A 27,500-nucleotide genomic window follows, 5' to 3' on the forward strand; every position below is an offset into this window, starting at 1 on the left:
CAGTGCATCGAAACACAATGACACTATCCCTGTAAGTACCTGATGAAAATCAAGAGATTTACCGCTGTCAAGGAAATGGCAGTGTTATGATGTGTAAGTACATCTAAACAAGTAAATGTTTCTTATTGTGTCAGTTGGAATCTGATGTTACGCTATTGCAATGCAAGGTGATTGAATGGGTTTGAAAACTCTTGTAACTTGGGCCTGGATTTACATGGAACTCACATGGAAGTAGGAGAGGGTTGAAAGGGTAGTTTATTCTTGAACATACAGTGAAACCTGTCTTTAGTTGTATTTATAAAGTGGCCAACTATAAAAATATATATATGACAGCTCCATTCACTATTCACTAAGTAGCCGCTAAAGAGTTAAGTTAGGATTGGGAGGGAATGGGACTTGGATCAGGCAGGAGTTAGGGGCTGGGTGTATGTGCCCTGACCATCTTTGAATTTCATATAATCTTCTGATGATCATAGGACATTTGTATACCTTCAAACCAAACAGTAGAACTAGCAGGTCGGAAAGGAGGTCTGTATTTTAGTGAATGAATGAGATAGTGGGAATGCTGGATTTTTGGGAACCTACAGAGCTCTCAGATTTTGGACAAAACGGCCCTGAAATCATCAAGAAACATCTGGGTTAGGTGTGGCTGGAATAATAGAATCAGGTAGTGACATCTTAGGTGAACAAATAGAAAATCAGATTATTTAACTACGCTGCATGTATGTCTAAGTAAAGGGCAGGAATGGTCCATCAAACCCATATTCATGATGGCTGGAACATTGTGACTATACACTGGCCCACAGTGCAGCCCTGTAACCTCCTGGGAGACGCAAAAAAGCAGGAAACAACTCAATAAGGGAAAAAGATATTTTTTAAAATTCCGCTCTGACTGCCTCAGATGATCAAAACTAGTCCAGGAAGTCATATGGGCCAAGTGTTATGTGTAAAACCACTCCATTTTTATTTGCTGTGATCTCTGTCCCAGTGTGGAGCTGCCCCAGTTCCTGTTGAAAGCAATGGAGAGAGTCACCATCCAGCACAACAGATGGGAGCCCATTCTAGAGGCTCACTACTCACTGGGAAAAGGACAACTGCCCAACATTCAATCTATTCTGACTCCTGAGTAATTTTAACTCGTGCCTGGTCTTCCCCAGTCTGTCAAACAGGATTAGTAGGAAAACAAAAACAGAATTACCTGGAAAAACTCAGCAGGTCTGGCAGCATCGGTGGAGAGAAGAGTTGACGTTTCGAGTCCTCATGACCCTTCCACAGAACTTGAGTGAGTTGGACTCACTCAAGTTCTGTTGAAGGGTCATGAGGACTTGAAACGTCAACTCTTTTCTTCTCTGCCGATGCTGCCAGACCTGCTGAGTTTTTCCAGGTATTTCTGTTTATGTTTTGGATTTCCAGCATCCGCAGTTTTTTTGTTTTTAGGATTAGTAGGAACACTACCAGCCCTTTCATTGCCTATGCATCACTGTCAGGCCATCTCCATGACTACACTGCTCTACAGTAAATAGACTCGATGCCTGTCTGAGTAACTGTGGTTTCTTAAGCTAGGAATTATTCTCATAGCTTTTCTCTGAATATTTTCCAAAGCCACTGTATTACCCATTAAAGGGGTCTCAATGTGGTAACCAATAAAATCACAGCTGAAGTCCTTGGTGAAACCACCAAATGTGGCCAGTCTGGTGGGGGACCAAGTCCCATAATAGCTGGACTCAATTTGAATAGGCTTTTTTCTCTTTCATTTGTCCCTTCTCAGAGAACAATGAATGAATGTTGTCTGTGTTGCCTTCACAGGCATCTGTTTACAGTCTTCATATCTCAGGTGGGTCACTCTGCCATTGACTCCTCCATGGCTGTTAACAATCCTGGGCCCTGACCATCTGGCAATAGACTGACACAGAGGGGGCAGGTTGAGTAGCCCGACAGATCTCAAGACTTGCCTGTTACAATTCATATATGTCTTGTTGGAAAGTCAAATAAAACATGGCCACTCTGGTTTGTATCTCAGACCATTTTAACAAGTAATTGAATGGCATCGTGAGCCTTTACTGTGACACTGGACAAACATTTGTCCATGTATAAGTAAAAAGAATTGAAGTAGGCTACTGTTAATGTATCCAGTGATAGATAGATATCAAGAGATAGATGTTCAAGATTCCCTCGCACTATGATTCACGCAATAAATTAATTCTGAAGTATTTTCAGAGGGTTCAACATGGAGCATTATATAAAAGAAAATATTATTTTTATGGTATCTGTCCCATATCTGTACAGGGTGATGGTATCTGCCTTGTATCTATACCTGTAGAAACTCTTCATATCTGTTTTTATATTTCAAGCTAGCTTTTTCTTGCACTCATAATTTCTCCCTCCTTATTAATCTTTAAGTCATTCTTCGCTGCGCTTTATATTCTATTGAATCTTCTCACCTGCCACTCATCTTTATGGAATTATATGCTTTTTCTTTCAATTTGATACTATCTTTAACTTTCTTTGTTATCAACAGATGACATATCCTTCCTTTTAGAGTCTTTCTTTCTCACTGGAATGTATCATTTCTGAGTATTCTGAAATATCTCCTTAAATGTCTGCCACTGCAGCTCTACTGGTCTATCCTTTAACCTAATTTCCTAGTTCATAAATTTAGCCAGCTCTGCCTTTGTCCCCTCATAATTGCCCTTAAAACACTAGTCTTAGATCCACTCCTCTCTCCCTCAAACTGAATGTGAAATTCAGTCACATTATGATCATTGCTACTTAGGCCGCCTTCACTTGAGGTCATTAACCAACCCTCTTGCATTGCAAATGATTAAATCTAGTATAGCCTGCCTTCTGGTTGGTGCTAAAATAGCAGCACGCTCTAAGAAACTGTCCCAAAAACACTATGAACTCATCATCCAGGCTACCTTTGCAAATCTGATTTGTCCAATCTATATGTAGATTAAAATCACCCAGGATTATCACCGTACCTTTCTCTCAATCCCCCATTATTTATTCCTGTATACCTCCACCCTACAGTATGGTTACTGTTAGGGGACCTATAAACCACTCCCACAAGTGACTTTTTACCTTTACCATTTCTTATCTATACCCAAACTGATTCTACATCTTGATCTCCAGAACCTTGTCTTGATCAATTGTATTAACGTCATTCTTAATTAACAGAGCTACCCCTCCACCTTTTCCTAGCTTCCAGTCCTTCCTAAATGTCATGTATCCTTGAATGTCCAACCTTCAGTCTTCATCATCCTGCTGCCATGTCTCTGTAATGGTTATAAGATCATACATATTTATTTCTAATTACGCTGTCAGTTCATCTGTTTTGTTATAAATGCTACATGCATTCGGATACAGAGCCTTTAGTTCTGTCTTTTTACTTTTTTTTGTAACCTGTAGCCTTATCTGCTGGTGGACTCTTAGGTTTGTACACTCTGCCCATTCCTGCCACACTCTGATCATCATTTCTCTTATTCCTACCTTGCTCTTTTACTTTGTTTTCTCTATTTAATTTATCACATCTTCCCAAGCTTGATCCCTTGCTCCCACTATTTAGTTTAAAGCCTTCTGTACCGCCCTAGTTTTGACTTGCCAGAACACTGGTCCCAGCACGGTTCAGGTGAAGACCATCCCAACAGTACAGCTTCCACTTTCCCTAGTACTGGTGCCAGTACCCCATGAACCGAAACCCATTTCTCCCATACCAATCTTTGAGCCACGCTTTTAACTCTCTAATCTGATTTGCCCTACGCTAATTTGCTTGTGGCTCAGGTTGTAATCCAGAGATTATTACCTTTGAGAATCTGCCTTTTAATTTGGCTCCTAACAGCTCATACTCCCTAGGCAGAACCTGTTTCCAAATTCTACGCACATCGTTGGTACCCACTTTTTACCTCCTGGTACAAAGTGTCCAGGTAACTTTTCCCCCTCCGTGATGCATCAGTGTCTGTAGCTCGGCCTCCAGCTCAATGACTCTGAGCTGAAGCTCTTTGAGCCAGAGACACTTACTGCAGACGTGTTTGCCCTGGATTACCCCGGCGTCAAGGAAATCCCACATTCTGCAGTCACAACACATCACTAGCCCTGCCAACTTTATTATCTGTTAATTAATTTATTTGTCATTAATTTATAATTAATAAACACTGCTATTCCCATTATCCTTTACTCCTGCTTGTAAACCTTACTATAACAAAATACATAACCAGTCACTTATCTGTTTTCCTGTGCTGTAACACTTTGATTTCTCTTAGAACATAGCCACTGCACTCTGGACTGGATTGGATAGCTCTCTCTATCTAGTGGTTACTGCCTCTGGGTTTCTCCCCCCCCCCCACCACAGACTGGTGGCACCCGTCCCATATCTGTACGGGGTGATGGTATCTGTATGGGTTGGTTATCTGTCTTTTTTGCAGCAGAGATATAGGAAATTACACAGGTAACAAACATAGAGTCACACGTCCTGAAAGGTACACTCAGTGTTGGCTGTGTGTTTGCTTTTTCAGTCAAATGTCAAGATCTTCCAGCCAAACCCCAATCCACTGGCTGCATTCATGGTGTTATTTTTACTTGCAGTTTGCGAGCTCCGAAAGCACCAGATGCCACGGCTGACCTGGGTCATCATCAGTTCACTTATGCTATCATGCCCCATGCAGGTAAATAAATCCAAGTGATCTTGCCTCTTCCACTAATGAATATATGGATAATATATGCTTGCTGTATTTCCAGTTTCGCACCAACCAGAGAGGAAGAATTGCACAGGCTGCTAGAGAAAGTTGATGTACTTGGGAGCTTAACACAGCTGTCAGAAACTTCAGAATACTTTCACAGTGAATTATGACATGAGCGATTGTGAATTGCAGTGACTGTTATGATGTCCATGCAGCAGTCCTCGTCTGCTGAGCACAGACAGCAATGAGACAATCAATTGGTCAGTTGGAGTTTTGGAGACATTAGTTAAGGGGGGACTGTTGCAACTTCACAATCGGCTGAAACTAGCAGATTGGGCCAGAGTTTAATATCTTATCCAACAAGACCACCACTGGCAATACAATACAATACTGAAGTGCCATTCTAGATGATGCTCAAATTCTGGAGTGGTCTTGAACTTGGCAGGTCAGAGCAAGAGAGCCCCCACTAAACCAGACAGGCAATCCTTGGAGAAAAGACCCTCCTGGCCTCCCTCCATCTTTCACACCATAAATTTGAGCTCATTCGGAACTCAGCTGCCCACATCCTAACTCACATCAAGTCCCATTCACCCTTCAGCCCTGTGCTCACTGAACTTACACTGGCTCCAGGTTAAGCAGCACCTCAATTTTAAAATTCTCATCCTTGTTTTCAAATCCCTCCATGGTCTCGCCCCTCCCTATCTCTGTATCCCCTCCAGTGGTACAACCCAGTGAGATAACTGAGCTCCTCCAATTATGGATACTTGTACGTCCCCAATTTTAATCCTTCCACCATTGGCAGCTGTGCCTTCAGCCAGCTAGGCTCCAAGTCTTGGAATTCCCTCCCTGCATCTCTTTCCTCTTTTAACTGCTCCTTAAAACCAGCTTCTTTGACCAAGCTTTTGGTCATCTGCTCTAATGTCTCCTTCTGTAGTTCAGTGACAAATTATGACTGTGCCAAAGGTAAACTATTCCTCTTCATCCTTCTTGGCCTGTCTCTGCAGCCTTTGACACTGTTGACCACACCATTCTCCTCCATCACCTCTCCAGTGTTGTCCAGTTGGGTAGGACTACACCCACCCTGGTTCCATTCTTATCCATCTAATCATAGGCAGAGAATCACTTGCAATGGCTTATCTGGTGTCCTGAGGATCTATCCTTGCCTCCCTCCTATTTCTCCATGCTGCCCTTTGGTGACATCATTTGCAGGCACAGTGTTTTCAAATGTACGGTGATGACACCCAGCTCTACCTCAGCACCACCTCTCTCAACTCCTCCACTGTTGCTAAATTATCAGACTGCTTGTCCGACGTCCAGCATTGGATGATCAGAAATGTTCTCCAGTTAAATATTGGAAAGGCTGAAGCCATTGTTTTCAGTCCCTATCTACTGACATCAACCCTCTCTCTGGCAGTAGTCTGAGATTAAGCCAGTCTCTCCACAATCTGGATGTCATATTTGACCCTGAGATGAGCTTCCAACTACATATTCGTTCAATCACTAAGACTGTCTATTTCCACTTCCATAACTTCACCCGACATTGCCCCTATCTCAGCTCATCTGCTTCTGAAACCCTCGTTCATGCCTTTGTTATTCCTAGATTTAACTATTCCAATACACACCTGGCTGATCTCCCACATTCTACTCTCTGTAAACTTGAGGTCATCCAAAACTCTACTGCCCATGTCTTAATTTGCTGCTAGTCCCATTCGCCCCTGTTATCGCTCGCTGACCTACAATGGTTCCCGGTCAAGCAACATCTTGATTTTAAGATTCTCATCTTTGTTTTTAAATCCTTCCATGACTTTGGCCTTCTCTATCTGTGCAATCTCCTCCAGCCCCACAACCCTCCAAGATCTCTGTGCTCCTCTAATTCTGGAGTATCACCAATTTTAACCGTTCCACCAAAATTGGCCGTTGCCTTTGGTTCCCTGGACCCCAAGTTCTGGAATTCCCTCCACCTTGTTTTCCTCCTTTAAGACCACCTCTTTGAGTTAGCTTTTGGTTATCTGGGTATCTGATAGTTGATTTAAATGTACATCATCTTACAATAGTCATGCAAAGTAACATCTCCATTGAAGTTCCCTGCCTTCTGGTAGTCAATTTTGTACTCCTCTTCTGTCGAGCTTTAGAGTTTCATAGAGGTTAGTCTGGAGGGGTGACATTGGTAGGAGAGGTCTGTTGCACTCGTTATCAATATAGCTTTCACTCCCAGCGAGGTGTGAACCAGTATTGATGTAGCCAGAACAGGGGGAGGTGTAGCCAGGCTTTAGCAGTGCATCATGTAACAGTACCTAAATCTGTATCCGTGCAACCAGTTAGTAAGGAATACTGACCTGTATCTGTGCGGAGAGGCTACACAGATGGGCATGTAATGCTATATTTGTGTAGTAATATGTACATATCAGTATGTGAATCTGTATCTGTTCAGACACACAAAATGAAGTGTTATCGGACATGTAACAATACAAATCACACCCTATGGAGGGGCATGTAATCTATTCTGCTGTAAGCATGTGGCATGGATGAGTACCAGACCTGCTGCAGAATGGTACATGGAGGAGTAGCACACTGGCTCTGCATTGGGCATGTGATATTGCAGCATAGTGTATGAACTTGCAAGAAGTTTTATGCTGTTATAGAACCCATCCACCTGTGACTATTTGCAATCACCAGTCCTATACTGACCATGACTTAATATGCCTGACCTTGCAGTACTGATTTGAGTTTTGAACTAGAGTTGGATGCCTAACATGGTGATTTTTGACTTGAATCAGAACATGTTGGTACTTATTTTTTAACTATTCGTTCCCAAAGATCTCAGTTATAGTCCTTGCCCTGACTTGGCCTGTTCCCTTTCTCCTGCAGGTTCTTTCCAAGAGGCCAATGTGATTCAGTTTGCATACAACATTAACTACCCCTTGCATATTGTACCTGCTGAACCCAGTGTCAGTGCTTCCAGTTCCTGGAGTGCTTTCTCGATCCGGTCTCCTGCTGTTATTCTGGAAACTATTAAACAGGTAAATATCGGAAAAGTGCAAGTTGTCACATTTTAAAAATCCATTCAGAATTTTATATACAGTAAAATTTTAATAATTTACTGCAAAATAAAACTTTTTAGATGGTACCACAGGTTCAGGCAGTAGTCCTAAAGGTTTCTTTGACTCTTCAAATCTATTGTCCCTATACCATCTTTCAGCCAGTAAGATGGTTGTGGTTCGAGCAGCAGCTGTCAGTGTTGCTGTATGGTGGCAACATATTTTGGAGGGATAAATAGTTGTTTGAAAAGTTCTGAGAGGTGAGAAAATCTGCAGGCGATGACCATCTCCAACAAGAGAGAATCTAACCATCACCCCATGACATTCAATGGCATTACCATTGCTGAATCCCCTACTATCAACATTCTGGGGGTTACCATTGGCCAGAAACTGAACTGGAATATCCATATAAATACTGTGGCTACAAGAGCAGGTCGGAAGCTAGGAATCCTGCGGTGAGTAACTCACCTCCTGACTCCCCAAAGCCTATCCACCATCTACTAGGCACAAGTCAGGAATGTGATGAAATACTCCACACTTGCCTGGATGAGTGCAGCTCCCACAACACTCAAGAAGCTTGACACCATTCAGGACAAAGCAGTCCGCTTTATTGGCACCCCATCCACAAACATTCACTCCCTCCACCATCGATGCACAGTTGCAGCAGCGTGTACCATCTACAAGATGCATTGCAGGAATTCACCAAGGCTCCATGGACAGCACCTTCCAAATCCACCACCACTACCATCTGGAAGGACAAGGGCAACAGACACATGGGAACACCACCACCTGGAAGTTCCCCTCCAAGCCACTCACCATCCTGACTTGGAAATATATCACCACTCCTTCACTATTGCTGGGTCAAAATCTTGGAACTCCTGCCTTAACAGCACTGTGGGTGTACCTATACCACAGAGACTGCAGCGGTTCAAGAAGGCAGCTCACCACCACCTTCTCAAGGGCAATTAGGAATGGGCAACAAATGCTGGCCCAGCCAGCGACACCCACATCCCATGAATAAATAAAAAAGTTAAAATACAATGGGTACTTCTGTGTGAAGCAACTGAGCTGCACTCCCACTGTGATGGAGGCTCTGACCCAGTAAAGGGAGTCAAATATTCTATGAACTGATCCATGGACGTTTCTTCCCAACAGGCAGAAGACAGGAAAAATGCCCTGGTAATTAGGCTCTACGAGTCACATGGCAGCACTGTTGTCACATGGTTGCATACTTCACTTCCTGTTAAACAAGCAATCTGGTAAGTAGCTGTCACTGTGGGAATGTGTATAATCTGTGACCATTCTCCTTCAATATGTCTCAGGCCATTGGTCCTGCTCCTGCCATATACAACTGGTACAATTAGTAGTTAGTGAAAGAATTTGTATTTATATGGCACCTGTTGTGACCGTGGGACATTCCAAAGCACTTTCCAGCCAATTAGGTCTTTTTGAAGTGTTGTTGCAATGTAGGAAACACAGCAGCCAATTTGTGCACAGCAAGCTCCCACAGTGTGATCTGTTTTAGGTGTCGGGTGAATGATTAATTTTGGCTAGGACACTGCCCTGTTTTTCAATATAGTGCCATGGGATCTTGTACATCCATCCAATAGCAGGCTGACAGATCCCTGGTTGTACATCTCATCAGAAAGACAGCACCTCAGACAGTGCAGCACTCCCCTTGGCACTGCACTGGTGTGTCAGCCTCAATTTTGTGAAGTTGTTGGAGTGGGCCTTAAACCCAGAACCTTCTCAGACACAAGCTTGCTCAGTGATTGTGTGAAGGCTCTGCAATGGATGTTCCACATCTTGCATTGCTGGATCTAGCCCTGCACTTGTTGAGTTACCATCAGTCACAGTAGCTCTGGTAATACCGGAAAGATTAGCCACCCCAGAAAACTGTTGCTTAATCACAATGAAAATATATTCCAGGAGTTAGAGAGAACATTTTGTTCCATGATTGAGTGTTAGTACCGAGCTTGTTAGTTAGGGCCGAGCTTGTTAGTACCGCTTGTGAAAATCTAAGGTGTCTTCTAGCTCTGGGGAGAAAAACTATGAATTGACTTCAACTGTTGGATTTTTCAGTGCAGTGAAAGAACGTGTGCCCCATATTAATTCAGCTTGTTTTATCCTGACTGCTCCAAGACATCCTGATCAAACAGGGATGTGTTACAAATTGACATCCTTTCATTTGGTGATGTGAAATGTTTGAGAATTTGTGATTCTCATCTCTGATCTTGAATCAATGCAGATTATCCACTTGGCCCTGCAATTTAATTCCAGCTCTGACTATCCTTTGTCATTTTTAATGAGTAAAATAATGTTCTTTAGACAATGATTATACTGCTACCTCTCTGGGCTTCCCTTGTTGCGTGCCAGCTGAAGCTTAAGTTTACTTCTATTCTCTGCAGGTGTGATCTTCTGGAACAACCTCTGGCAACCAAGGCTGTCCCCATCACTGACTTTCAAATCCAGCTTTCCTTCACTCCATTCCAAATCCGTTCCCTCCTGCTCATTTTCTGAGCTCCATCATATGATCAACACTGATATTTTAAAAAGAAACAGTTCCTAAATACAACAAAATCACGCATACTGTGCAGCAAATGGAGAGTATTTAATGAAATCACCAACACAAAATACTAGTATCATTACTCTGTATAAAAAGCTGTGGCCTGATCATTTCTTACACATCCCTACTGTTTGTACCTAGAGTGTGATTTGCACCTAGACTGTGATTTGCAATCAAGTTATTTGCAGGTTTTCACATGTGGCTGAAGTTCGAATGTAGTGCCTGAGCAGAAAGACCTGGTATTATACAATGTTTTTCATAGTAAAATACCCTGCTGCTTCTGTGATCAGTCAGAAATTCAAACTAATTAATGAGCAACTAGGAAGGACAAACAAAAAGCTTATTCAGAGTTGGGTTTTAAGGAGCAGCTTGATGGAGAGGTTTAAGAAGGGAATGCCAGAGCTGAAGGAAGGTCAAAGGGAGCCAGGGATGCACAAGAGGCCAGAATGGGAGAAGCAGAGTTCCTGGAGGTTATAGGAATAGGGAGGGATTTGAACACTAGGATGAAAATTTTGAAATCTAGACTTCTACCAGAGTGAGATCCAATGCAAATCAGCAAGGACAGGGATGAGAAATGATTGGAATGTGATGAGAGTTAGAATAGGGACAGCAGAGTTTACACAGGGTAGACTTTAGTCAGGAGAGTTGCAAGAGTCCAGGCTACAGGTACCAAAATCAGGCAAGCAGGTTTCAGCAGCTGATGGGCTGAGTTAGGGATGGAGACCGGGTGATGAAGCACAACTGACCCTTGCACTGTTCGGTGACTATAAACCACCGCATCTCAACTATCAGAGCAAATACAAGGCCTGTTCTTTCCTTTAGGAAACATTCATGCAAATCTCCAGCCTGGGAAAAAAGTCCTGTAGACCTCTTCTCCAGTTTGTTAAAACTTATACATGGCAAACTGTACTTCCTAAGCATTTTTTTAAAAAGTCAGGATATTCAAATGCTGTTCAGAATGATTAAAGGAATTAAATCTTTTTTTCACAATGGTGCAAAACGACTGAATAAATGCAGTCTTGGTTTTTGGCAAGAAATGGCTAGAAAGACAATGGCAGAGGTTCCCCAATTCCAAAGTAGAGGCACCTCATGCACTGTAATCCATTGCTTCATATTTCATCTCAAACATGCCTTTGCAAGGAGGCTGTTACTCAAGCACTCTGCTATGAGGAAAAAAGCAGTATTATACCCTCCTGTTTGGAATACTGTATGGGCTCCTGCAGGAACAGTTACAGAGTCTGTTCACAAGAACAGAGAGGAGAGGAAGATAAATTCACCAAAATAGAAAACTTCCCTATCTATTTTAATCAAAACCCTTCATGCTTTGTACCAGCCGATATCACAAAAGCAATAAAATGGAGTTGAAGCAATTCAGCCCATCACTGCCAGATTGTTTGTAATAACAAATTATTAAGCTTCAGATTTGCCAGATTGGAAACGTGTTACATGAAGGAAACAGAGATCTCTGCTCTATGTCTACATAGGAATAAGATTAACTGCTGATACAGCGTTTCCTCATTTACAGTTAACTTGTGTATTCAATACTGCAACAAGCCAGCGATATGGCAATCAATGCAGGAAAACAAGGTTAGATACAGCAGCTGGTGAACACATCACTGGAATAAATGGAAATTGCTCCTGTAGGATTGTTAAAAATCAGAGATCTGCCGGTCTTTTCTTCTAGTTGTTTTTCATAAATAGATGTTAGCACATTGGGGTTTTACAAACCAGCTATTATTCCTCCTCAGTTGGAGAAGATGACAAACAGCTCCATGCAGTCTGCTCCTTATGGGGCACAGTTTTCACACAGTAAAATGTGGTGACACTCGTGCTTTCCACTTCATAGGACTGACACAGTAAAGAAAGGAGGCTAAGTTTTCAAAGTCAGTTCTAAGCTACTAGATGCCCAAGTTCAAACAGGGTAGTCCCAACCCACTTTTTAAAAAATAGACAAATTATTATTTAAAATGATTACTTTTATCCTGAGGGGAGGATAAAATGATCTAGCCACATTAGCTACGAGGCACTTAAGGGCCAGATTCAGACAATTGCACACAAATGCATAAACTAATCAGTGGTGAGGTGCTAGAATCCTGGTTTCGTTGCTATTGTGACAAACGTAAGCGGTCACTGCTCCACTTAAATGAAGTCAGAGGCACATTTTCTACATGCACTAAGGCATGTATGAAATAAGTTACAGGATAAAGTCATTGAGGTCAACACAATAAAAATGAAAAGAAAGGAGAGCCCAGGAGAGGCTATTAAAGTCCCCAGAACACAAAGTAGGACAGTGTGTTTGGAAAGGGCTAGGAATCTAACTTCAAGCACATCAGATAAAGAGACGACAATGAGAAAGGGTACTGGAAATGCAGGACTGAAGGTGTTGTATCTGAATGCACGCAGTATATGAAATGAGGTAAATGAGCTTGTGGCGCAGATTGAAATTGGCAGGTATGATGTGGTGGGCATCACGGAGACATGGCTGCAAGGGGATCAGGACTGGGAGCTAAATATCCAAGGATATACATCCTATCGAAAAGATAGGCAGGTTGGCAGAGGGGGTGGGGTTGCTTTGTTAGTAAGAAATGAAATTGATAGCAAGAAATGATGTAGGGTCAGATGATGTAGAATCTGAGTGGGTAGAGTTGAGGAACCGCAAAGGTAAAAAAACCATAATCGGACTTGTGTACAGGCCTCCAAACAGTAGTCAGGATGTGGGGCACAAGATACACCAGGAGATAGAAAAGGCGTGTAAGAAAGGCAAGGTTACAGTGATCATGGGGGATTTCAATATGCAGGTAGACTGGGAAAATCAGGTGGATAGTGGATCCCAAGAAAAGGAATTTGTGGAATGTCTACGAGATGGCTTTTTGGAGCAGCTTGTGGTGGAGCCACTAGGGAACAGGCAATTCTAGATTTAGTGATGTGTAATGAGGCAGATTTGATAAGGGAGCTTAAGGTGAAGGAACCCTTAGGAGGAAGTGAGCATAATATGATAGAATTTACCCAGCAATTTGAGAGGAAAAAGCTGGAATCAGATGTAACGATATTACAGTTGAATAAAGGCAACTACAGAGGCATGAGGGAGGAGCTGGCCAGAATTGACTGGGAGATGAGCCTAGCAGGAAAGACAGTGGAACAGCAATGGCAGGAGATTCTGGGAGGAATTTGGGAGACACAGCAAAAATTCATCCCTAGGAAGAAGAAGCATACTAAAGGGAGGACGAGGCAACCATGGCTGACAAGGGAAGTCAGAGACAGCATAAAAGCTAAAGAGAAAGCATACAATGCGGCGAAGAGCAGTGGGAAACCAGGGGATTAGGAAGCCTACAAACAGCAACAGAGGACAACTAAAAAAGAAATAAGGAGGGAGAAGATTAAATATGAGGGTAAACTAGCCAGTAATATAAAAGAAGATTGCAAGAGTTTTTTTTAGACATATAAAGGGTAAGAGAGAGGCAAAAGTGGACATTAGGCCACTGGAAAATGACGCTGGAGAAGAAGTAGTGGGGAACAAAGAAATGGCGGAGGAACTGAATAGGTACTTTGCATCAGTCTTCACGGTGGAAGACACGAGTGACATCCCCAAAGTTCAAGAGAGTCGGGGGGGGGGTGGGGGGGGGGGGGTTGGTGGGAAGAGGTGAGTATGGTGGCCATTACCAAGGAGAAGATGCTAGGAAAACTGAAAGGACTGAAGGTGGATAAATCACCTGGACCAGATGGATTATACCCCAGAGTTCTGAAGGAGATAGCTGAAGAGATAGTGGAGGCGTTAGTGGTGATCTTTCAGGAATCACTGGAGTCAGGGAGGGTCCCAGAGGACTGGAAAATTGCTAATGTAACTCCCCGTTTAAGAAGGGAGTGAGGCAAAAGACGGGAAATTACAGGCCGATTAGCCTGACCTCGGTTGTTGGTAAAATTTTAGCGTCCATTGTTAAGGATGAGATTTCAGAATACTTGGAAATGCATGGTAAAATAGGGCAAAGTCAGCATGGTTTCATCAAGGGGCGGTCATGCCTGACAAATCTGTTAGAATTCTTTGAGGAGGTAATGAGTAGGTTAGACAAAGGAGAGCCAATGGATGTTATCTACTTGGACGTCCAGAAGGCCTTTGACAAAGTGCCACACAGGAGGCTGCTCAGTAAGATAAGAGCCCATGGTGTTAGAGGCAAGGTACTAGCATGGATAGAAGATTGGCTGTCTGGCAGGAGGCAGAGAGTGGGGATAAGGAGGTCCTTCTCAGGATGGCGGCCAGTGACTAGTGGAGTTCCTCAGGGGTTAGTGTTGGGGCCACAACTCTTCACTTTATCCATTAATGATCCAGATGAAGGAATTGAGGGCATTCTGGCTAAATTTGCAGATGATACAAAGATAGGTGGAGGGACAGGTAGTATTGAGGAGGCGGGGAGGCTGCAGAAGGATTTGGACAGGTTAGGAGAATGGGCAAAGAAGTGGCAGATGGAATACAACATGGGGTAGTGTGAGGTCATGCACTTTGGTAGGAAGAATAGAGGCATTGACTATTTTCTAAATGGGGAGAGAATTCAGAAGTCTGGAGTGCAAAGGGACTTGGGAGTCCTAGTCCAGGATTCTCTTAAGGTTAACTTGCAGGTTGAGTCGGTAGTTAGGAAGGCAAATGCAATGTTGGCATTTATTTCGAGAGGACTAGAATATAAAAGCCAGGATGTGCTACTGAGTCTTTATAAGGCTCTGGTCAGACCATATTTAGAATATTGTGAGCAACTTTGGGCCTCGTATCTCAGGAAGGATGTGCTGGCCCTGGAGAGGGTCCAGAGGAGGTTTACGAGAACGATCCCAGGAATGAAAGGCTTAACATATGAGGAACGTTTGAGGACTCTGGGTCTATACTCGATGGAGTTTAGAAGGATGAGGGGGAATCTGATTGAAACTTACAGAATACTGAAAGGCCTGGATAGAGTGGACGTGAGGAAGATGTTTCCATTAGTAGGAGAGACTAGGACCCGAGGGCACAGCCTCAGAGTAAAGGGAAGACCTTTTAGAACAGAGATGAGGAGAAACTTCTTTAGCCAGAGAGTGGTGAATCTATGGAATTCATTGCCACAGAAGGCTGTGGAGGCCAGGTCATTGAGTGTAATTAAGACTGAGATAGATAGGTTCCTGATTGGTAAGGGGATCAAAGGTTACGGGGAGAAGGTGGGAGAATGGGGTTGAGAAACTTATCAGCTATGATTGAATGGCGGAGCAGACTCGATGGGCCGAATGGCCTAATTTCTGCTCCTATGTCTTATGGTCTAATAACTGGACCAAGAGCAATGTATTTGTATTGCTACATTTTCAAAGCGTGCAAAATGGTCATTAATTTGACAAAAAACAAACGAAACCAGAGGAAAGCACATTTTTGAATATGCCCCATCTTTTAGAGGTATTGAAATAAAACTCCATTTACAATGAGAGTCCTGAATGAGCCACTTAACTGGGAAAATGAAAACAGAAAATAACAACGTAAAAATATTTGACACCAAGTGTCCGAAGGACCTGTGAAGAACACCCCTAAACCCCAAAGTGAACACTTACATAGTTACCAAAAGAAAACAGCCAACTGTCTGAAGGGGATCAACAGGAGTGACGGGTCATGAAGGTAAGCCACAGATATGACATTATCCACGAAATGAAGTTGTATTTGTTAAAGATACAAACACAAAATAAGCTGCAAGATGAGATATTTGAAAGTTGAGCACGGGATTAGAAGTGCAAATAGGAGAGAATCTACAGCACAAAGCCAACAAGCCAGCTCACCATGGTTTAAGCTCCAGCGGTTAGAGACAAACCACTTAAAATTAATTGGGGGGTGTAAGTTCACCAAATGCCTTGACTATAAACAATTGTTACTCTGACAGCCAGCTGTTCAGTGGGTAAAAGATGAGTAAACTGCAGGATTGGACAAGTCTAGATCTTGAGATGTGCCCAGTTATTCAGATGTACATGGGAAGGGGGTTGCAGATTTTCATTGTCTCCTGCAGAATGGCACTACAGAAACAGGCCATTTGGCCCAACAGGTTTATGCCCCTCTCTACTTCATCTCATCAGTATAACAGACACCATTACTGAAAATGAGGCAGGCAAAAGGTGTGCAAGTTATACCCTGGTGGCTTATCACCTCGGTGACGAAGATTATTCTCCTCAAGGCTGCAGAGGATATGTAGCACCAGGTTCCCATACAGCGACCATCATTAGCTGCTGGGTAAGTGTGCTCATGTATGAAGTCTGAGAGCAATAGAGATTCTACACTTAAAGTTCCAACACCTTAATTATCAAACCGAGAAAGCAGCAAATCCTGCACTCTGAATCCCACTATCTATGGGACATGTCCTGTCCAAAGATATGCGGTTGAAAATCAGCCTGCTCAGTCACATGAAGACCCGTGGCAGAAATTTGCAATGCTAAGTAGAACGTCATCTTTGAATCTAGGGACAGCCAACAGGCAATAAACACAGTGAGATCCTCTCTCAAGTTCCCCAACCGTGTTGGGCTTCAAACTCCAAGCTACAGTTGTAGCCCACACCCCCAACTTTAAAAATCCACTCCCTCCATCATCTGAACACTGACTGCCATGTGTCATATCCAGACAATTCACACTGGTTCCTTCAGCCCCCCCTCAAACCCACAACCTCTACGACCAGCAAGGCCAACAGCAGATGATGCATGGGCCTACCATCACTTCCAAGGTTCCCTCCATGTTTTACGCCATCCAAGCTTGAGACATAACATCACCCTAACTGCACCAGAGCTAGTTTAATCATATGGTGGGTCAAAGTGGTGGATCATCTTCTCAAAGGCATCCAGAGATGGGCAAATGCAGGTCCTGCCAATGATGCCCATGTAACTAAAAGCAAGCCAGCTTCATCTTGCCTTGAAGAAAGTTAGGTGAGATTGAGGGCAGGATTCCAAAGCCTCTAGATGTCCGCTGCTCTATGTTGAGACAGTAGTGTATGGTGACAAGATGCTCTCTAAAAGTTATGAGTGAAGTATTGCAGGAGGAGCTTTGACTCATATTGATGGCTGTCCCGTGCCAATTAACACCTCTGTACTAACAACTGCAACTGGCCTGAAAGTGACAAACTAACTGTAATGGATTCCTGTGGTAGTCAGAGATAAAAGGAACTAGCCACCAATGGAGATCAATTAGTAACAACTTGCATTCTTATAGCACCTTTAGTAAAATGTCCCAAGGCATTCACAGGAGCATTATCAGACAAATTGATCCCAAACCAAAGATGATATTAGGATAGGTGAGCAATAACTTGACCAGAGATAGGTTTTAAGGGGCATCATTACAGGAGGTAAGGTGGAGCGGTTAAGGGAGAGAATTCCAGAGATTAGAGCCTAGACAGCTGAAGGCACAGCCACCAATGGTGGGACAAAGTAAAAAGTTACAATGAGATAAATACATCAGTATGTACACAAACACTGCAATATTTAAAATTAATTTACTGTGTCTTCCAGTTTTGTACAAGGGAGAAGAGAAAGCAAATGAACAAAGTGGTTGCTGCTCTGCTGTGGTGGTGTTGAAGAGTGCAGGGATCTTTATTTTGATAGTACACAGGCTACTTGCCAAATTGGAGTCACACCTCTGACAAAGCTCTTGTAAGAGCCATTTCTATGCTACTACTTTTAAATGTTTCTTTTTGTTAAACACCAAATTTAAATATTTATATTTCACACTGCAGTTTTCAGAATAACAATCTCAACAAGATGAGCATCAGCTCAGCTCCATTTGTAGCATACCTACAGGGTAGGTGGTTTCAGGATTGAGCAGCACGTGATGTTTTCAGCCAACGCACGGAGGTAACATTCCAGTGCCATTTTTTGTCTGAGATACAGGGGCAGGAGTGCGCTATTCAACCCCTTGAACCTATTACACCAGTCAATACGATCATGGCCATAACTCCTGCCTGTCCTCCCATAAGCCTTGACTCCTTTGCTGATCAAAAATCTAACCCAGCCTTGAATATATTCAATGATCCCGCCTTCACTGTTTACTGGGGAAAAGAATTCCAAAGGCGAATGACCTCCAAGAGAAAAAAATCATCTCCATCTTTAATAGGAGACCCCTTATTTTCAAAATGTGCCCCCTAGTTCTAGATTCCCCCATGAGGTCGATCATCTTCTCAGCATCTACCCTGTCAAGCCCCCTCAGAATCTTATATGTTTCAATAAGATCACCTCTCATTCTTCTAAACTCCAATGGTTTTGGCCCTGCTCAACTTTTCTTCATTAGATAACCCCTTCATCCCAGGAATCAGCTGAGTGAACCTTCTCTGAACGGCTTCCAATGCAAGCAAAACCCTCCTTAAGGAAGCCAAAGCTGTACCAACACTTCCCTACTTTTATACTGTATCCACCTTGCAATAAAGGCCAAATGAAAAGGTAGCAGGTTGGGTACCCTGGGAAAATGAGATAACTGGGGGCAATGGGATTTCTTCACCTGAATTATTCAATGTACAAATCGGAATTTGGGCAAAGTGGGATCAGAATTTTAAGCAGCCTTAAAAAGAGCAAAATCAGGAGAGTCACCCAGTACGTTTCTCAGAGGGGTTTCAAGGGAGATGTTGAAGCTCAATGAAGCAGCTCAGTCAGCCAAATTGTGTTTTTCTGGTTCTTAATTATTGACTTGAAATGCTGCCATCCAGTTCACAGCATTTCTTTAACTGGGCAGCACCTGTTCCTACAGCAATGGTATTTTGCAGCCATGGAGGGGTTATATTGCTAAGTTCACATCATCTTGCACCATCACACCAAGAGCTGTTGAATGGCTTGCCAACCAATGGGAGGGAGCAGAAGACAAGTTGAGGTGTCGTGACGTTATGGACCATTTTGGGTGAGGTACACCACAGTAAAAACGCGCATGCCTGGGATTACAAAGTCACAACCTGGGTCCAAACGGGACATTAAACATTGGAGGATACTTGTTAGTAATATCCTAGGGCAGTTAACACAGGGTACCCGTGACTAGTATCTTTTATCAAGTACAGTGAGTCACCTGCCAGTCCCCTGCCTTGCTATAAAAGCAAGAGAGCCTCGAGGCTGTGTTGATAACTGATTTTCGTATTAGGGAGATTTGCCTTGTGGGAATTAGAAATTGCTTCAGCAAACCATCAGCCAGCAACTGGGGAATTACTTTTGGTTGAGAAGTGATCAGGGAAAGTGGCAGAAATGCACACGCTCTCATTTATTTAGAAGAATTATGTTACACCAGACATTACATTACTGAAATTGACCGAAACTGCTCCTCCAGGCTGCTCGCTGATTGGAATGAGAAATGGCAGTGATTGGAAAATGAGCATACAACTGGAATGGACACAGTCCAGAGTTACAACGCACTGACTACTTAAAGAGGCGGGTGAGTGAACCCTTTTTATTGGCTACCATCTAATGAAGAATTAAGTTTATGTGAGATTTCCTACACACCTGGTACTTTAGTCCAACGCATAGGGGTTTACAGAAGCTAATAAGTGATCCCAAAAAACTGATGATTCCACTTAAAAACCCAAAGGATATTTATAATTCGTCATCTTCATCAAGCTTGGTGCATTTTAGTTTTTGCTAAGCATCTGACCCACACACAAACCCATCAGTAGGCCAGACATTCTGCTTCAATGAAAAACCTGGAAAAATGGTGGAAATAAAGGTGTAAACTGACATATTAATGTGTCTCTTTGGCTGTTTACAGTTGTCTTTTCTCTTGGTACCTCCCCATCGCTGCTGCAACTACAATCAATCACCCTGTCAAATGGGGACCGCCTAGCACTGCTTGGCTGAAGGCAACTCAAAACCATTCCCAGTTTAGCCCTCAGGGTCCCATCTGTGAACCATTGCAGCTGTTCAATCATCAGCAGTGCTCTGGAATAGGCCTGTCTGACTAAGTTATCCCATCGACAAGGCTGGTCAATTGAGGAGCAGCTCGATTTCAAACTCCCGCTGCCGAGCAGAGTTATCTCGGAACTAACGAGGTCTCCGAAATGATTCCAGCTTCTTTCCCTTCCCCCGATCCTCCCCGCCAAGGGAGGATGGTCACTCGTTGTTAACATGTTTGTTTCAGAAACGTCATCCCCAGTTTACTTGGGTTTTCTCCCGGCTTTCAACATAAAACAAGAATATTTTTTCTTGGCAAAGTCCTAGTGAAGAAGCTTCCCTGCTCCTCCAGGCTCCAACACTTTGCCTCCTGGAACCCCATTGAATATTATGGTTCAAAAGTGAGGTCCTATTGAACGCCACCACCTCACCCCATCCCCATTTCTGAGAGGACAATTGAAGTAAATTGACTCAATGACAGCCATTTACACAAACCAGTTGTCACCTTTAATTATGGATCTATAAATAATTACATTGCAGCTTTAACACTGATGCTTTCAAGAAATTACATGGTAATTTTGAGAAGACTAGGATTTTTTTTTACAAAAACAATTGCTTCCCCTCCACAGTCAGCCTCTGGTAAGTAGTAGTGTGTCCTCTGCCTTTTGCCTGCATGTAGGCCCATACTGAATGTAATACACAGTCTCCCAGTTGTCTGTAAAAGGACTTTCGGATCCTAGTGCAACGTTTCTGTCATCAGACTTCGTTACGAGGTCCACGCTTAGAAAGTTGACTTTCAAAATGATCCATCGGTCCTCAAATGTTACAAGGCTGCCCCCCTGTGCAAAGGAGCTATGCAGTTTTAAAGCTTTGAAGTGTCATACAATCAGTCTCCTCTCCCCTCACTTACACTGGCCTGTTCTGCTTTTTAGTCTTCACCCAGCTGGTGAACTTTGAGGAAGCCATGATACACAAAAAAGGCAGCCAGGGAACTGGTATAAACTATCCCAAAGGCTTTCGCACCCTATGATTCAACTAAATTCCCTGCTTCCTAAAGTACAAGATGAACTTTGTGCAGATCAACATCACTGCCAGCAAGGAACATAAACCCCACAATGTCCAACACTGATGACTGGTGACTAATCTATAACGGAGTATAGCTATGTTATTAAGCAGTATGTCGAGGCTGTGTAACTGCTTATTTCAGAAACAGTGCACAACATAAAGGGCATTGGAAATACTTTCCTAGGTAGTGTACATAGACCATTTACAGTCCAAGTGACTGGCCTGAACCAGTCCCCAAAGAACGGGGGAAAAAAATTATGAACTCAAAGAGGGTTAATTACAAATCTGGCAGCCTACTGAACACTGACGGTTTCTCAATTTTCCCATTCCTTGTCAATTGATTTCACTGTCACAACACACACACACACACACGTGTTAAAAGTGGATATTTCCTATACAGCTTTGGACAATGAGTGACTGGATGGTATAGTACGTACTCAAAAATGCAAGAGCCCCATATACACCTAAATGTGTTTGTGCTGTCTTAGCCGAGCATGATAGCTCTTAATAAAAAACATCCTTTCTAGTTTTCAATATAAAACAAAAATGAGGTTTTTTTTTGGTAGGAAAAAGCTCCCCTACTCCCAGGCTCCTACACTTCTCCATCTATATCCCCATTGTATATAACTGAAATACAAGACTGTACGTGCTGCATGCTGGAGAGCACCCAGTGATAGACTCTACTACCCTGCTGTCAGATCTGAACAAAGGGAGAATATCCACTTATAAACTCAATTTTCAGGTGTTGATAAGTAGTCAAGATGAACTGACGCTCGGATCCAGTGGCAAAAACGTGTTCCGTTCAATGTCCGGTCGGTTGGAGACTGAAGCTCTCCAAATAACAAGCAGGGATCCTGACTCTAATACACTGCAATTAAGTAGGAGCTTACACTGTCTGTCTAGTCATTAGATTGGAAATTAAGAACTTGGCCAAGATATAGTGCTCGCCCCTTCACCAACTGGTCCCAGGCTAACAATTCAGGACTAGCAAGCTCTGGCCTCCTGTACTCTATTGACCACATGCTATGGTCGCTCCTTCTGGTTAGGAAGATTGTGTCCCAGCGTCCTGCACTGCCAATAAACGTTACTCCTTGATCACTCACAGAGGCGGCTACGAGTGGAAACATTACAACAGTGAAAGATGTGATGAAATGAGGAATGGACTACTTGAAGACTGTTTTGATGTCACAGCTACATTGAGGAAAGGTTTGGGCTGCTCTGTGCCTCCTCCATCCCCAATGTCAAAGGTCCAATTGCTTCAGTTTTCATGCTAAGGTGCTGAGATGCTACAGAGAATGAGGTCTCCCCTCAGGACAGCGAACCTCGGGGGCCCCTCGCTGCTGCTGCATGAAAAATATTCTGAAAGAGAGGTAAAAAGGAAAATCCATATTAATGAGGTGAACGTTAATCAGAAACTCTGATGCACGCTTCGAGGTGTTCGATTCTCTTTAGAGTCATACAGGCTTCTAATGACAAAACCTACAAATCAAGAACTCGCACAGGACAATTCAAAATGAACAGAGAGATCTTGAAGCCAACACCCAAGCCAGTAACTCAGCAACTCCTCCCCACACCCACCATTGAAGGTGCCAAACTCATCCGGAAGGGCAGGTTGATGGGCAATGTCCATCAAAGTGCCTTACCAGAGGAGGCAAGGTCTATTTGGTACTCCAAACAGTGCAGTTATTTTACCAGAGGGGCATCGCAGGCAAACATTCCCACCAAGTGCCAGCTCAAAAATCTGAGCAACTCGAGGCAACCTTCCCACATATCGGAAGAGAGATTGGATTTGGATTGGCTGAGGTGTTCAAGTTTGAACTGAACTCCTGTGTTTTATTGATGCCAAAGCCTCAGAGAAGCTTAACCCAGACTCAAAACCCAATCTCCTAAATGCACACAAGTCAGTTGTTGCACTGGATCTCAGCACCACCACCAGGACAGACAGATGTGACACCAAATCATTTAATTCCAGGTAAGTTACATGTTGTACTGGCTATCTTAAACTCAGGTCAGCCAGACGTGGCATTAAATCTCCTAAACACAGGCTTGTCACATCTGTAAGTCTGTGACATGGCCAAGACTATCATTTACAGAGAGTGATCCCAGTGGATTTTGGTTGGGGTGGGGAAGGGATTTGCTGGGAAGAGAGGAGTAAAACCTCTCCCAGATGCTCAAACAAAATTAAGAAGGGTTAAACAAGGCCACGATTACAGTCTTACGTCCAATTAGTGAGATTATATTTGCTTAGAGCCATTGGAATTGTTACTCTGTTGAAGTGATCTATCAGTACACAGGGTGATAAAACAGAAACTCCTCTAACAAAAAGAACCTTCTCAAAACTGCATAATTGAAACACTATGCTGTGCAACCTTACCTGTTCATTTTGAAGATCTACATCAATCGGAGAAAGTACAAGACAGTAGTGACTTTTTTCCTACAGCCTAATTTCTCTCAGGAGACTTGTTCATATCAACAAACATCTATTAACATCTGCAGTGCTCAAATGCATTACAATCAATGTACATAATCAGGTCAGTGGAGCTACAGAATCATCACATGCAGAAGTCAGAGAGAATTAAGGGATTAAGCTGGGAGCCAACACCAGACACAAGGCTCAAGTACAGAAGAAGATAGGGCTCAAATTTGCAAGGCTGTGGCTTATACGATAATATTATTTACAGATAGAGCCAAGTGCATAATACGGGCAAATGAACATCAGTTTGTTCTGGTTGTCAGGGTGTGGGGTAGAGGTTTGATGGGGAGTGTGGGAACGGCCATGGATGTGATTGGAAGGGGAGAATAAAACTTCTTACAGATGTTCAACTGGAATTAATTAACATTAAGCACACTGCCAGAAGACCCCAACTTAAAGAGAGCATATTTGATTATGGGCAGGCGGTGGCGTAGACTGGGCTAGTAATCTAGAGACCCAGGGTAAAGCTCTGGGGACCTGGGTTCCCAGCAGATGGTGGAATTTGAATTCAATAAATATCTGGAATTAAAAGTCTAACGATGACCATGAAACCATTGCCGATTGCTGTAAAAACCCATCTCATTGCCTAATGCCCTTTAGGGAAGGAAATCTGCCATCCTTACCTGGTCTGGCCTACACGTGACTCCAGACCCACAGCAACGTGGTTGACACTTTAAAAATAGTGCCCTCTGAACGAGGGCAGTTAGGGATGGGCAAAAATGCTGGCCTAGCCAGTGATGCCCACATCAAATAAAAAAAGATACTCTGGAAGTGTTATCTTGTTCAGGTGAAATTCTAAAATTAACCTCACAACAGCTACACTCTGCTCCCCACTGTTTACTTGCACCACATTCCATTTACCAAAGGGAAACACCCTCTCTCATCAACTCCAAACACAAAATTTGCTTGGTTCAGTTCCAGCTCCAGTTAATACCCTGTCCTCTTCTTCCTCATTTCTGTCCAGGGCTCCTTGGCAGCAAGTGGAGGTTCTCAACATCTTCAATTTCTTCACAAAATTACCTGGACCATATCAGACGAACATCCCAAGTGTCTAAGCAGACACTCCTCAGTCCCAGGTTTGAGGCAACAGGAGTGCCCATACCTCAGCCTGTGGGCCACATGCAAGAACACCAGATATAGGAGCTGGATGTTGTTGATGACAGGAACATGTTGACTAACACTTGGAGAGGGTCAGGTTGCTTGTCTCTGTCCACCCCCATAATGCCATTCGGCCCCTCGAGTTTGTTCTGCCATTCAATAAGATCATGGCCGATCTGATTGCGGCCTTAACCGCACTTTCCTGTCTGTTCCCCGTAACCTTCGTCTCCCTAACTGATCAAGAACATAACTCAGCCTTGAATATATTCAATGACCCAGCCTCTGGGGAAGTGATGTCCACAGACTGACAACCCTCAGAGTAGAGAGGTGCAGCTTGCTTGAAATCTTGCACCAAGTACCAAACTGATTCAAGGGGGGTGCTGAGGAATGTTCATCACACCATCACTGTCAGGGGTGGGCAGAGACAAGTAAACCTGACTCTCTCCAAGAGTTAGTTAACATGTGCCTGTCATCAGCATCCAGGACTAAGACAAGTAAGGAGTTAAGTACAATTCACTAAATGGTTCTGCACTGACTTTATGTAACAGTGAATACAGTTTTGACTGGGATATAAGAGACAGTCTGAAAATGGACTAATTTAAGCACCTTACACCCTGACACCTAAACATAATTTTATTTGAATTCACTCATCGGATGAGTGTGTCGCTGTCAAGCCCAGCATCTATCAATCATTCCTAACTGCCCTCAGGGTGGAGGTGGTGGTGCATCCTTCTGGAGCGGGTACACAGTGCTGTTAGGGAGGGACTTCCAATCCATTCCTAAATTGTATGTGGCTAGAAAGGAGGGAGAATTCTGATACTGTTACACACGAGCAGTATTGGGCAGGGTCAAGTATTTGACCATCTGATGGCGATGGGATGAAGCTTTCAGTGATGCTCGCCCTCCAGCAATACTTTTTTAAACAGCTTTTTGGTAATGCTGCACTAAAACATCATGCAGATGGACACCCAAAAAAAATCAGAAGCATGGGAGGGCAACTGAGGCAAGAGTGAGCTAGGTACAGACAGCAGAGAGACAGGTAACAGAACAACTAATGGGTAGCAAACTCCCATTCCCCCAACTCACGAATCGAGGGAATTGGAACAAGTTGACAGTCCAATGGCCCGGAGCACAAACCCAACCACACGCCAGGGGTCATCACACATCAGTGCACTCCTCCCAACATTCAAAACCTTGGGGCTCTGGGAATTAGTGAAGGAAACTGACAGGGCAGCCAACATGAGTCAGCCAGACACTGGACATCAGCCACATTGCAAAATGTTCCACAGCTGCATTTAGAAACATTAGCAACTTGAGGCCACTCTGTTACCCCCACCCCTCCAATCCGAGACTGTTCCACTCTTTAATCGGGGCTTATCTGGAGATTAATTCCATTTACCTGCCGTTGCTCCAACTCCCTCAATATCAATGCTCCTTAAAAGCTGCGTGGGTGCAGTGATCCCAAACGTACTGAGTGTGGGAACAGAATTACCTGGAAAAACTGAGCAGGTCTGGCAGCATCGGCGGAGAACAAAAGAGTTGACGTTTCGAGTCCTCATCACCCTTCAACAGAACTGATTTTTCTTTACAAAGAGAGGGAAATATAAGCTGGTTTAAGGTGGGGGGGGGGGCTCTACCAGCTTATATTTCCCTCTCCTTGTAAAGAAAAATCAGTTCTGTTGAAGGGTGATGAGGACTCGAAACGTCAACTCTTTTGTTCTCCGCCGATGCTGCCAGACCTGCTCAGTTTTTCCAGGTAATTCTGTTTTTGTTTTGGATTTCCAGCATCTGCAGTTTTTTGTTTTTATCTGAGTGTGGGAAACTAGTCATGCAAAACCAACTCTCCCTTTAAGCTACATGCAGCAATTTTAAAGGGTGCAACAAATAAACCACAAGCAATAAAAGAAAGCTTAGAGAGACTGAAATCTGTCCATTTCAGTCTGGAACACTTCCATCGATCCCCAACCTTTGGAAGAGAACACCAGATTTCTACTATACTTTGTGAAAAAGTGCTTCCTGATTTCACACTCGAATGACCTGGCTCTAATTTTAATATTGGAGCCCCTTGTCCTCGATTCCTCCACCAGGGCAGGTTGCTTATCCATATCTAACCTATCAAGCCCTTCTAAGACTAAGTACTTTGAGTAGATCACCCCTCAAACTCCTCTACCCAATTATTAATTGAGTAATTATTAATTGGGGGAGTAATTTCAAATGGTAGAAAAGGGTCTCTTCAAAAACACCAAAGTTCCTGGTCAGATAGTTCGAACAGACATCACCATTGTGAACAAGGTATTGATTAAATTGATGATGTTAATATTGGTAACTGGTAGGGAGGAGTGACTGAATCCAATAACACCAATATTCATATTTGCTCTCTAGGAGAGCCTCAGGCATGCCTTTAAGGGACAAATCTGTAACTGGACAACTCTGGGTCACACGCCAGCCTCACCAGCGACATCAAAGCATTTGCACGCGCTCCTCCATTCCCCATGTCCGTACCATGTGGCTGGTGCTATTCCTATTATCTTCATCATTGCCAACCTCTTCCATCTGTGGGAGAGACAGAGACAGTGAGAGAGTGACAGGATGGGATGGGAGAGGGGTCAAAGGGGAGGCAGGAAGACAGACAGCAAGAGATTTTAAAAAAAAACACATCGTTCAAAACAGTTAAAAAGGATAAACGTGGCATTTACAGGTCAGTCAGTTTAATGTCAGCGGTGAGGAAGATTTTTACAAACAACAATCTG

The 27,500-nt window shown here is 43.3% G+C and overlaps 2 protein-coding genes and 1 long non-coding RNA gene across 6 annotated transcripts in view; 2 read left to right on the forward strand and 1 right to left on the reverse strand.

Moving 5' to 3' along the window:
• man2c1 (mannosidase, alpha, class 2C, member 1) overlaps positions 1-11,275 on the forward strand; it is a 105,833-nt gene extending 94,558 nt beyond the window's left edge. For both annotated transcript variants that reach the window (XM_041178446.1, XM_041178447.1), the window contains exons 23-26: positions 4,582-4,661; positions 7,545-7,696; positions 8,870-8,973; positions 10,123-11,275. In XM_041178446.1, coding sequence (XP_041034380.1) covers positions 4,582-4,661; positions 7,545-7,696; positions 8,870-8,973; positions 10,123-10,234 — 448 coding nt within the window. In that variant the 3' untranslated portion in view covers positions 10,235-11,275. The remainder of the gene's footprint in view (positions 1-4,581; positions 4,662-7,544; positions 7,697-8,869; positions 8,974-10,122) is intronic.
• Positions 11,276-15,495: 4,220 nt separating this feature from the next.
• Positions 15,496-27,500, forward strand: part of LOC121272037 — a 65,340-nt gene continuing 53,335 nt past the window's right edge. For both annotated transcript variants that reach the window (XR_005941841.1, XR_005941840.1), the window contains exons 1-2: positions 15,496-15,900; positions 19,558-19,662. This is a non-coding gene — a long non-coding RNA (uncharacterized LOC121272037). The remainder of the gene's footprint in view (positions 15,901-19,557; positions 19,663-27,500) is intronic.
• LOC121272036 (sorting nexin-27-like) overlaps positions 20,599-27,500 on the reverse strand; it is a 112,511-nt gene continuing 105,609 nt past the window's right edge. Inside the window, exons 12-13 of one of the 2 annotated variants that reach the window (XM_041178418.1) lie at positions 27,253-27,303; positions 20,599-22,538 (exon numbers count right to left, since the gene is read on the reverse strand). In XM_041178418.1, coding sequence (XP_041034352.1) covers positions 22,488-22,538; positions 27,253-27,303 — 102 coding nt within the window. In that variant the 3' untranslated portion in view covers positions 20,599-22,487. Of the gene's footprint in view, positions 22,539-27,202; positions 27,304-27,500 lie in introns of both variants that reach the window. The other variant, XM_041178419.1, reaches the window with a different exon arrangement.

The sequence above is a fragment of the Carcharodon carcharias genome, chromosome 32 (assembly GCF_017639515.1).
Source record: "Carcharodon carcharias isolate sCarCar2 chromosome 32, sCarCar2.pri, whole genome shotgun sequence".
NCBI lineage: Eukaryota > Metazoa > Chordata > Chondrichthyes > Lamniformes > Lamnidae > Carcharodon > Carcharodon carcharias.